We start from the raw sequence: 13,129 nt of genomic DNA, 5'->3' as shown, positions 1-13,129 counted from the left end.
AGGCAGTGGCCTCTCGGTTAGCGATTGCACGCAGTTCTAGGTCGCGGTCAATCTGTGAGACACCCAAACTAGATCGAGCTGCAGATCTCCCGTCTAAATCTTTGAAATATTGTAAACATAGTGCGAAAATATGCATCGTCACTAGTTTTTAGTTAAAATTTGCAAATAACCGGTGAAAAGGAGCCAAATATACAAAATGCAAATTCATCTAATCCGGTCTCTAATAATAAGCAATGGAGTATGTTGAAATGAAAAGCTATAAACGCGATTCGTATATTCTGTTACCCATCAAAACATTTATACGTCTTTTTACCACCAAAGTAAGCTGGTGATGTGTCAGTTAAAAGAATTATTAGGATCTGACTAAATCTATTGTTCAACGCCTCAAGAATAATTGCAGCGCAAAACCTTCGTAAGCGTTTAACTAGTGGATAGTCGTTTTGCCGGCTACTCGGTGTTTCAGAGATAAGCGAACTAGTGCGCTTGTGGCATGACGCAATACGCTTAGCGTTACAAACATAAACCGCCGGTACCAGCGGAAATGTTTGCAGCCTCCGCGGTCTAGTCTAGCTAGTAACTCAGTTGTGCCAGGTGGTCAGTTCACGCAGCGATGGGCATCGAGAAATACAAGGGACGCGTCGCACTGGTTACTGGCGCCAGCGCAGGCATCGGTGCTGCCATAGTGCAGGCGATGCTGAAGCATGGACTCACTGTCGTGGGAATGGCCAGGAGAGCCGAAAAAGTTAAGGTAAGGACTCTCCAGCACTGCAGCGTATTCGGGATAACACTTCTATCAACAAAACGTTTAAATGCTCAAGCCACTACGCTGAGGCCACTGCGCTGATTCATAGTAGGTAATGAGAAAATCCAAAGTTCTGTAGCAGCAATATTAGCTGCAGTATTTACATATCTCGTAAAAGGATTGGACGAACAGTGCTACGTGACTTTCGTGAAACTCTGTTTGTTTACACTCTTCAGTAAGACCGAAAACTTACTATTACTAGTTTTTTCCCTGTTTTACATCATCATCATCATCTTGGACAGTTTCCAGCCACTGGCTGGGTCTGTCGGGAACACAAGCCTCTCCATCGTGTTCTGTCTTTCCACCATTCCCCCTCTTCCACCTTCGTCCAGTTCTCTCCTCTTCTCGTCACACATTCCTTCACTCCCTTCACCCATCTATCTCTTGGTCTTCCCCTGGGCCTCTTCCCCTCCAGTTGCAGATCAAACATCCTCTTTGGAATTCTTCCCTCATCCATTCTCTTCATGTGCCCGTACCACTGCAGTCTTGATTTTTCTATCCTGTCCTGTACTGGTTCCTCCTTTAGTCTTTCCCTCACATACACATTTCGCAATCTGTCTCGTCTTGTTACACTCAACCTGCTCCTCTGGAACTTCATTTCACTAGCTTGTATTCTACTTTTGTCGCTTTTGTGCATTACCCATGTCTCACTTCCGTATGCCAATATGGGGACAAAGTAGGTTCGGTATATAATTCCCTTGGATTTCTGTGGCACCTCCTTGCTCCAAATAAGCCCCCTAATGCATTTGAAGAACTGCCCTGCTTTTCTACACCTTTCATTTATTTCCATTGCGTTTCCCCCCTTACTTTCAATCATGCTTCCCAGGTACTTGAAGTTCTCTACCACTTGTAGTTTTTCCCCTCCACAAGTTATATCCACATTTAGCCTATTCTTCTTCCTTGTTGTGACAATTATTTCACTTTTCTTTGCAGAGAAATGCATTCCATATTGTGCTGCCGTTGCCTCCCATACATCTAACTGCTCTTGCACCTCCTTCTCGCAATTTCCCCATAACATCAGGTCATCGGCAAAAAGCACTGCTTTCATTTTATGATCTCCAATTGCATCTGATACTTGCTGTAGGATTTCATCCATAACAATAATAAACAATAAAGGCGAAAGTGCACTTCCCTGTCGCAGCCCATTTTCCAGCTTGAACCATGCAGTACGTTCCCTCCCCACTTTCACACTGTTTTACATACATATTATTATCAATAACAGGAATAGTGAATAATTAAATGTACCACAAAGGTATAATCACGGCTATCACGCTAGTGAGAGGCGCTTTATATGTTGAAAATGTAGCGAGACAACGCATAATTAAGATTACCGTCGCAAGACTAATTTATGATACTGTATGGTCTTATACTTACTACTGAAGTGGCAGATAAACTGGATAGTGTGGCAGCGTTCTGGAACTTTTAACAAGATAATAATAAGTTGTCGTCTCTTTCTCTATGAATAGATGATGAATGCAGCTAGCCGCTAACTTTGTGTAATGTCTTGTCTATATAGACGTGTATCTGTTGCCTTTAAGACCCTTTCACCTTCACACATAAATCTATACAGTAATGTAAGGGCCTCCCGTGTCTTGGCTGATCCGTGATAAGACAGGCGAAAGGTTACACTAATGGAGGATTATTAGTATTATCTCTATTTTCATTCGCTCTCTCTCTTTCTCTCCTTTATCTATGTACAGTTCTTAATATAATATTTCATTACGTGAAATCAGCCACATAGGATCTTCGGTGGAGTCCTTCGTCTTGGTAATCAGCGGCTGGCTTGCTGTAAGAGATCTTTACATTTATTATTACTGTTAAACACTGTATTCAGTCGGGAGAATCAATAGTGTGGACAATTTGTTCCTTTTACGAAAGTTTGCGAATTCCAGATGTGTACGAAGCCTTTTTGGACGATTTAACACAGACTCAGTGATTGCAGGCTCTCTTCGACACAGCTGAAACTTCCCCACTAATTACAGGGTCAACGTGATCATCAAATGGTTCAGAAAAAAACTCATTCGTTCATTCACTCCGGAATAAAAAGTCACAAACCTTATTTATGAAGGAAATTGTGTATTAAATCCATCTCCATTACATGTCCAGATCTCCGGTGATTCCACGTCTTAATTATTTTCCGTTTACACTCTTTTTCTATTCAAACGAACCGCTAGTGGCACAAAAGCTAATTCGCTCGATTTAGCGAGAAGAAAATCAGATTATGTATCTCTCAGAAATACGTCAATCCCTACTCCAGAAGCTGTCCTAGTTACCATTCTAACAACCATGGAGAATGCATATATGCATCTCTGTTATTTCAAAGAATAAACGCGCTAGAAAATACTTTGGCGTCGTCTAGCTGTCGCCGCATATGTTACGAGAAAATCAGATCAGATACTTTTCCAAAGTGAATGAATGTGGATGGTTTGATTGACAATGATTAATTGGTGCGTGGTAGAGGGTATTTTCTGTGGGGACATTACAATGCCCCTCGCAGCGAGCGAAGTTTGTGAGCCTAATTTTGATTTACCGGACACACTTCGCGTGCTATCTATTATTGTGGGTAACCCGGAAGTGATGAGTGTCAGTCCTCCGACTGAAAAAGAAATAATTATGTTTAAGACAGATGAAGAAAATAAACATTGGAAACATAGGAAATGAAGAGACAGGTAGCGCGGCTGTATTGCTTTTACGTGCATCAAGGTGTTATGTTTGCTGTGCACAACCAAGGAAGATGATCAGGGTCTACCCATTCGGGAACTTTCTTAAGCAGGGAAACCTTGGAAAACCTCTTAAGCCTAGACCCCCAGCCTACGGTACTTAGAAGATAGGAAAGCCTACAGAAGAGAAAAAATAGTTTTGAAATTGATCTCTAAAGGAAAGATAGGGATCGATTTATATAACGATTTGGAGAAGAGTGATTTGTGCCTATAGCAAAAAAAAAAAAAATTACAATAAATAACTCGAGTTTCTTTTTTTTTTACAATCTTGTTCCCAGGACAATATCTTGCGATGCTGAAACTCCCCCGGATCTTGCATGTCCCCGACGTCCACATTTGTAGTCGGTCTTCTACGCGGCCCACAATGGGAAGAGTAGAAGGAACAGGGATACCAGATTTCACATGCAACATTCATTCCAAAAGAATTAGCAATGACCGAAAGGGAAACTCTAACTGTAAAAGAACTGGTTAGGTTCCACCGTCCAAGATTCTCCTTTCTGAAAACAAAATCCCTATGGCTTCATGTATCCTTTTTCTTACGATGTACTGCAAGGAATTTAGCCATTGACTTAAAGTTTCCGTTTATCCATTGACTAATGCTGTTGCCGAAAACATCATAACAATTACTCTAGTTTGAATTTTATTTTGGACTTCGCATCACCATTTGTGCTTGTAAGTCCAAAAATTCTGACACATTTTCTGTCAATGATTTGTTCTTCGTAATTGAAAGGATTCATGCAACTTGCGGTAGATTTTGGATTCAAATCATCGAATAATGGAAAGTGTGGTTCATTTTATACAAAGACATAATCCATCATTTCCTTGAAAAGTCATATCATTTATCTATACTCACAAAAATTTTATCCTAAATACATATATTTCTCCGCTTGATTGCTGTAATGTAAAAGTTATTAGTAGTGAGGAATGTGGATTCTCTTCTTTCATTTATTCTCTGATTCATCCGGCATTCATACATGCACATATATGGAAATGGATTTTCAAACAAAATTCCAAAGTGAACAAGACCCATTAAATAACTACTAATTCTATGAATATTACTTTCTTTTGACATTCAACAATAAATCAAGAACTCTTAACGTCTAATTATGACACTTTTTTGAAGTTCAACATCAATCAGTTTCCCCTCGCGTTTGATGAGAGTCTCTTAGAAAGCATGTCTGTGTCGTCTATATCGATTCCAACTCTCGCGCCGGCGTCAATTGTTTTGCGCGGGAAATTATCTTTGCGGCGTTAACCGTCACTCATGATTCAGTGCCTAAACGCATCACTTCACACGTTTACACATCTAAGCGTGCACTTGAAATTATATATGAACATTCACTGGGAACCTCTTTTGATTATGCAGCGTCATTTTCGGGAAACATTTCTTTCTTCTTGAAGGTCATTCAGATCCTTTATAAATCTTGATGACATTAGCAATGCAAAAGTTCCATGTTTACCCAAACACAGGTGAAGCCTATCTCCACTGTCTTCTTTGCAGCACTCAATAGTAATAGTTAGTCACTATTTCTACAATCTGTGTCACTGATTAATTATTTCAGTTTAAAGTTTTCTAACACTAAACACACACAGGTTTTTTTATGTTTTTTCGAGCGTTCATCTCTGTCACTCGCAATACCATTCCTCCCTATCTTCTAATCTTCATTAAATTTTTTCAAGTCGTTATGGGAAAATAACCCTTTAATTTTGTTAGATACCGGGTATGCTAACAGATAAGCCCCAGGGTTCGGAATTTGTAGAATGATGTATGGGCCAGTATATAATAACTGCCATTTCTTTATACTCTTCTTTATTAGGGACGATTTGGTATGTCTTTTGACTAGTACCTTCTCTCCGACGTGGTACGCCTGTACCCTTTTTATTAATTTGTCATATTGTTGTTCTCTCTGATCAGCCTTTTGTGTCATATTTATGATGGCTTGCCTTATTTTTTCTTCCCAAGGCATCTCAGTTTCCTGAGTTTTGGGCATATGTTCAGTCCAGAAGTTTTCTTCTTTTGCCTCGAACATCAATTCATGAGGTGTATATCCAGTGGAGGAGTGGGGCATGTTGTTGTATATCTGCTCAAATTCTTCCACATAATTTGCCCACGCAGTCTGCTTATGATGGCAATAGGTCCTCATAAATCGATTGAACTCTCTAAAAATTCTCTCAACCAAATTGCCTTGTGGGTGGTAAAATGATGTTAGTATGTGTTTCACACCGACTTGAGACAAAGCCTGTTTCCATCGGAGTCCCGTGAATATCTTAGCATTGTCTGTTATTATCGCCTTAGGTATACCAACAAGTGGAAGATAATCCCTTGTCAATCTTAATACAATTACTTTGGCTGTAGCCGCCTTTATCGGGTATAGCTTTACGTATTTCGTACACACATCGAGAAATGCCAACACATATCTAACACCTCCTCTTGAAGTAGGTAACGGTCCACACAGATCGCACGAAATTAATTCTTTTGGTTCTCGGACTAATATAGAGCATAATGGGTGCTTACTCCCTTTTGAATCCGGCTTTGCTTTTTGACAGATTATGCATTTCTTCAAGACCTCATGCACTCTGCGCTTTATGCTGGGAAAATAACAGTACACACTTATCTTGTCTGCACATTTTGTCGCACCGAAATGTCCCCAGGTTAAATGGGTGAACCATACGAGTTTCTCTATTTGCGCCTCAGGTATACAAACACACCAACGGACTTCGTTTGGCCTTCCACAGCGGAAAAATAATACGCCATTTACCAGCTTGTAATAATTTGCCATCTGATCCGAAGGTTGCTGTTGTAACCTTTGAATGACACTTCCCCATTGAGCATCTCTTTTCTGTAACCGTGCCATATGCGCACACAAATTGACGTAGTGCAGCAGCAATACAGGGAATTCTGAGTTATTATTTACTTCAATCTCTTTGGTCAACCCATGTGGTGACCTTGATAGAGCGTCATCAATAATGTTTTGCTGTCCTGAGACATGCACGATCTTAAATTGGTATTGTTGCAGAGCGAGAGTCCATCTAGCCAGTCTGGGGTGTAACAGTTTACACGTTTGTAAGAACGTTAATGATTGATGATCGCAATATACGATAGTCTTTGACCCATATAGATAATAATGAAATTTTTTAAATTCCCAGATGACCGCAAGAGCCTCTAATTCTTTCGTCGTGTAAGTTCGGTCACAGTTGGACAAGACACGACTAGCAAACGCAATAGGACGGAAGGTGAGTTGTCCATTTATCTTGCATACTTGGAAAAGGCACGCTCCAATACCCACATTCGAAGAATCTGTTGACAAGTAAAATTCTTCTTGCATGTCCGGATGGTACAAAAGCGGTGCATTTACTAATTGCTTCTTTATCTCTTCGAATGCTTCTTGACACTCTAATGTCCAGAGCCAGGGCACATCCTTCTTCAACAGATTATTTAGAGCTACTGCATTCATCGCCTGATTTGTTATGAATCTTCTAAAAAATGAGGCAAGGCCCATAAACCCTTTTAATTGCCTCCTATTCGTGGGTGTTGGAAACTTACTAATCGCAATTAGCTTCTCCTTGGTTGGTAAAATTCCCTTTGCGTCAATTATATGCCCCAGGAACTTGATTCTGTTTACTGCAAAATGGGATTTCTGTAGGTTAGCAGTTATTCCCATGGTTTGGAACACGTCCAACACTCGGTTCAGTAAGGTAATATGCTCCTCCCAAGTTTTCGATGCAATAAGCAAATCATCAACAAACACTGTTATCCTGCTTCTGAGTTCTGGGCCTAGTGCATAATCTAGAGCTGCTATAAAGATTCCGGCACTAATGTTGAGTCCGAAAGGAACTACAGTAAATTGGTAACTTCTTCCGGAATAAATGAAAGCTGTATACTTCCTTGATGACTCATCCAGCTTGACTTGCCAATAAGAGCTCCGCAAATCAATGCTCGTCAAATATTGAACATCCTGGAACCGTTGTATAAGTTCGTCTATGTTTTCCGGATGTGTTCTCACTGGAATTATGATTTTATTTATTTCTCTGGCGTCGAGTACCAGTTTAACAGTCCCATTTGCTTTTGGCACGACTATCAATGAGGAGCAGTATGGGCTTGTAGAGGGTTCGATCAAACCCCATTTCAGCATGCGATCTATTTCCTTTTGAACTTGAGCCTTTAACCTCCAGGGAACAAGATAGAAAGTTCTACAATACGTTTCGTGCGGCTTAACGTAGAGATGGCATGTGTATCCCTTAATAACTTCTGGCCTTTCATCAAAAACGTTTTCATACGTGAATAATAATTCATTGAGCTGCTTCTTCTGATCTTCGATAATGCAGTCGGATTCATTTAACTTTTCAAACACTAATTGACCGAAATATTCTTTGACTTGGAACTCATTAATTATGTACTCTTTAGAATTTTGGGCCGTCCTGATTACTTGCACATTGATCCCACAATTATATTTTCTCGTAAGGCTTTTTTTTCTGAACAACTCCAACTCAATTTCTTGTTTATTAACATTCAACCAAATTTTTCCTGTTTTAAAATCTATTCTGCATCCGTATTGACGTAGGCTGTCGACTCCGATAATGCAATCTACCACCAAATTTTTCACAACAAGGAATGTGCTTAATATTGCTACATTTCCGACTTCCACACCAAGTAGTGACTGCACCTTTACATTAGCCGATCGAGCCCCAACGGCGCCTATTATTCTGCAATTTTGAACTGGAAAAATTGGTACTCTTCTTATATTTCTGATCCTGTTGAATAGTGCCTCCGAAATAACATTTGTGGTTGCAGCTGTGTCTAAAACCGCCACTATAGGTACGGTCTCCATAATGACTTGCACTTCGGCTACTGCCACGTGTTCCTTATCCTCATCTTGTGGTTCTAAGTCCTCGGTGAGTTCATCTGCCAGTAATCGTCCATCATTATACGCTAACATGGGTACACATATCCTGTTGCCCCTCAACCAATTGTTGACCGCTCCTCCGGGGCACGAGTGGGTCCTTACAAGTTTGTTGGATTTTGATTTGTCTGCTGGTTGACATCATCCGTCACTTCGGTAATTACCGGTTGATTCGTAGATGTCCGACCCCACTGATGTTGGCTATTTGAATTCATTCCTCCCGGTTGATTCCACTTCCTATTATCGTTATTATTCCACGCTTGGGGTCTGAAATTTCTTTCGTTCCCCCACAAGGGATTGTATCTTTTCCCGTTCCTGTTGTTCCTTGAATAGCCCCTCGCAAGACCATTGCCGGGATTACTATTGAGATTTTGAGGGGTTTCTCCATTACTTAACGATCTCTGTTCATTCCTTCTAAGTGTCGATTGATCGCCATTGGCATAACACATACTTCCACCTTGCCTACCGTTTGGCGGAGGTTCTATCTCCCTATATTGGAATCTGTTATTACGGGCTTTCTGGTTGTTCTCTTCGATAATATCTGTATGGTCTAACGTCGTGAGGTACGACTCAAGTCTTTGTCGTTGCCGTAAATCAATTGATTCCGGATGCTAGTTGGTAGTCTTGCCTTAAGGTTGTTTATTATGTCTGGCAAAGGCATAGGTCTGTCCCAGTATCTCGTTTTATTTATATATTTTTCGAAATACTTTCTAAGGCTTCCTTTCAAAAAGGAGAAAGGCTCTGGGTAGAGCACCTCTTGTCTTAGGCGTTCCTGTACCCCTTCTGACCAGAACTTTGCTAAAAACGCCTTCTCAAAATCGTCATATGTCGAGCAAACAGAAGTCATGTCCGAGGCCCAGATTGCCCCCGAACCTTGTATATATCCTGTAACAAAACTGATCTTCTGCCACTCCGACCAATTTCTGGGTAACACTCCTCTGAAACTTCGAATAAAAACAATTGGATGGACCCCCCTTTTGTCAGGGTTAAAAATCTGGAATTGCCTATGCTTTATCATTTTTTCTTCGGCATGGCAAAGGCTTTCGTAATCCCCGTTAGATAAGAATTCACGCGAACAGCCCGCTTGGGCAATTTAATGTTTGAATTACTTACAAAAGTCGGTATTGTGTGCGAATGGGCAGTAACTGGCTCTATAGTTGCTGCCAACTTCTGCTGCTGCCCTGTATTCATTTGTTCTGAGCTTTGTTGTGAAGTGCGCATCGACTCTTCTATCGTTTGTTTCCAATGCTCCAAATCAGCACCTAACTGCTGTCGCACCTCTTCAAGTCCTTTCGCAAACAAATTCTCTTCCTGTTTGCCAGATAAACTCTGGAATACTGCCTTAACATTTTGCTCAACGTTTTCACACATTAGCCTTTTGTTTTCTAATGTGATTTCGGATAATTTACCCGTTAATACGTTAATTTGGTGGTCTATAACGGCCGGCCGAAGTGGCCGAGCGGTTAAAGGCGCTACAGTCTGGAACTGCACGACCGCGACGGTCGCAGGTTCGAATCCTGCCTCGGGCATGGATGTGTGTGATGTCCTTAGGTTAGTTAGGTTTAAGTAGTTCTAAGTTCTAGGGGACTTATGACCACAGCAGTTGAGTCCCATAGTGCTCAGAGCCATTTGGTCTATAACGTCTTGACGCTCTGTCAGATGTTCAACGCTTTCCTTTAGGTTAGTCTGTGTACGTGCCAATTCAGGAAGTTGCGCAATTGCACGTGACATGGCATCTTGCTTTTGTACTAATTGTGGAACCATTTACACTTGTTCCCGTACAGTATCTATCTTAATAGCCACATACTCCTTCATTTTGACATGTACGCGGTGAGTAGATTCCTCACATTGTGCTTTCACCAATTCTATTTGTGCAGTTAATTTTCGTTCCGTCTCTTCGGCCTGGTCTTTGAGTTCCTTGGTCTTCGCCTCTATCCGCTGCTCTAATTCGGAAAAACTGTCTTGTAACTGCTGCTTAATCTCAGTCTGGACTAATTTCATTTCTTCTTGAGTTTGTGTGACTGTCACTAATTGTGCTTTAATATCGGTTTTCAAATTTTCCTGCCCTTCAGTAACTGAGGCCAATTTCGCGTTAATATCGGTTTTCAAAGTATTCATGCTCTCGGTTATCATCTGCATCTGTCTCATGATAATTACCAATGGATCTGATCCCTGCTGTATACTTGCTGTTACACCTCCAGCCGTGTCTACAGGGCGTTCTATTGCGCTATCTGTAGCCATCGGTCCTACAACACTTCTTACTACGTCATTATTATCAGTGCTAACAGCTGAAGGCTGTTGCGTGCTGCTTTGCTCTGCTTGACTCATCCTAAACATTGCCCTAGTTAAAACCATATAAATGTTCTACTGTCACTATATATAACTCCCTTCTACTGTTACTTCTGTGTCTACCTTCTTAATGTACATATACAGATAAATGCAACTGGGACAGGTCAATGAAAATACATCTAATATGAACAGAGTTAATCAATGTTCAAAAATCAAATAACACTAAACAAACAAGCGTATACTTCAACTATACTAGCAAGCTTTAATAACAAAAATATAGATCCAGAGTGCTGTGTTTCGACTTTATTTGTAGATCCAATTATATCACCTGCGAGTCTTTCCTCTCTTTTCCAAGCGTCAGTTAGGTTAGCTCGTCGTAGTTGACATGAAACAGAGAACAAAATTATTTTAGCAACGTCCAAAAACGTGTCCTGTCACGGATTGGCCATTTTAACAAGATAATAATAAGTTGTCGTCTCTTTCTCTATGAATAGATGATGAATGCAGCTAGCTGCTAACTTTGTGTAATGTCTTGTCTGTATAGACGTGTACCTGTTGCCTTTAAGACCCTTTCACCTTCACACATAAATCTATACAGTAATGTAAGGGCCTCCCATGTCTTAGCTGATCCGTGATAAGACAGGCGAAAGGTTACACTAATGGAGGATTATTAGTATTATCTCTATTTTCATTCGCTCTCTCTCTTTCTCTCCTTTATCTATGTACAGTTTTTAATATAATATTTCATTACGTGAAATCAGCCACATAGGATCTTCGGTGGAGTCCTTCGTCTTGGTAATCAGCGGCTGGCTTGCTGTAAGAGATCTTTACATTTATTATTACTGTTAAACACTGTATTCAGTCGGGAGAATCAATAGTGTGGACAATTTGTTCCTTTTACGAAAGATTGCGAATTCCAGATGTGTACGAAGCCTTTTTGGACGATTTAACACAGACTCAGTGATTGCAGGCTCTCTTCGACACAGCTGAAACTTCCCCACTAATTACAGGGCCAACGTGATCATCAAATGGTTCAGAAAAAACTCATTCGTTCATTCACTCCGGAATAAAAAGTCACAAACCTTATTTATGAAGGAAATTGTGTATTAAATCCATCTCCATTACATGTCCAGATCTCCGGTGATTCCACGTCTTAATTATTTTCCGTTTACACTCTTTTTCTATTCAAACGAACCGCTAGTGGCACAAAAGCTAATTCGCTCGATTTAGCGAGAAGAAAATCAGATTATGTATCTCTCAGAAATACGTCAATCCCTACTCCAGAAGCTGTCCTAGTTACCATTCTAACAACCATGGAGAATGCGTATATGCATCTCTGCTATTTCAAAGAATAAACGCGCTAGAAAATACTTTGGCGTCGTCTAGCTGTCGCCGCATATGTTACGAGGAAATCAGATCAGATACTTTTCCAAAGTGAATGAATGTGGATGGTTTGATTGACAATGATTAATTGGTGCGTGGTAGAGGGTATTTTCTGTGGGGACATTACAAACTCGCCCCACTGACGTTTACATAAGAGAGTTATTTCCTCTAAATTATACAGATCTCCAAACTACTGTGGTTATTTTAAGGTTGTACAATAGGAACTGTATTTCTTCTACATTTTATGAAGAGAATGATTACGTCCGATTAACATTTAAGCGTTCCCAAGAATGAACGTAGGTTTAAAACATGGAAATATTTTTTGGACAAAATTTTTACTTTTTTAATTTCTGGAAAAAACTGTAACAAATCACTAATGTCCTGCGTGACATGGCTCCAAATCGATGTATTTATGGACATTTATTCTTTGACGAGGAAGCCATAATTATTTAGAATAGAGACTTTGTAATACAATAAAGTGCAATACAAAGCCTAAAAATAGCGGCAGCTAACCCTACTTTTCCTTGGACATAGTAAAAACTATCAAAATTGTCGCAGAGAGGAGAAATGGCGTTGTGTTTATCTGTTCGAAGCTGTAAGAGAAGTTCTTTCCAATAATGGAATGCATATTGTTAAGTTCTCGCTTCCCACGCCCGGGTTCCCGGGTTCGATTCCCGGCGGGGTCAGGGATTTTCTCTGCCTCGTGATGGCTGGGTGTTGTGTGCTGTCCTTAGGTTAGTTAGGTTTAAGTAGTTCTAAGTTCTAGGGGACTGATGACCATAGATGTTAAGTCCCATAGTGCTCAGAGCCATTTGAATCATATTGTTAAGAAACTCACGAATAGTGTGTACAAAAATCCCACACACATTTGAACAGCATCGTCTGTACCACAGTACAATGAAATAATCTTGATCATCATGAACTCGGCGGCTGGTTCGTTTTAACATTAGTCTAGTTACGTTCAAATGAACATGAGTAAGTTACCTGCACAACAAAACAAATATTTCGGATAAAAGCTACATTTATATTCTATA

General features: G+C 40.3%; 1 protein-coding gene across 1 annotated transcript in view; it reads left to right on the top strand.

Annotated features, from left to right (window-relative positions):
* The first annotated feature begins 610 nt into the window (after positions 1 to 610).
* Positions 611 to 13,129, top strand: part of LOC126455770 (dehydrogenase/reductase SDR family member 11-like) — a 94,118-nt gene continuing 81,599 nt past the window's right edge. The window contains exon 1 of the mRNA XM_050091535.1: positions 611 to 748. Coding sequence (XP_049947492.1) covers positions 611 to 748 — 138 coding nt within the window. The remainder of the gene's footprint in view (positions 749 to 13,129) is intronic.

Source organism: Schistocerca serialis, chromosome 2 (assembly GCF_023864345.2).
Source record: "Schistocerca serialis cubense isolate TAMUIC-IGC-003099 chromosome 2, iqSchSeri2.2, whole genome shotgun sequence".
Classification (NCBI taxonomy): Eukaryota; Metazoa; Arthropoda; class Insecta; order Orthoptera; family Acrididae; genus Schistocerca; species Schistocerca serialis.
The sequence above is the reverse complement of the archived record's forward strand: the minus strand, read 5'-3'. Positions and strand labels throughout refer to the sequence as shown.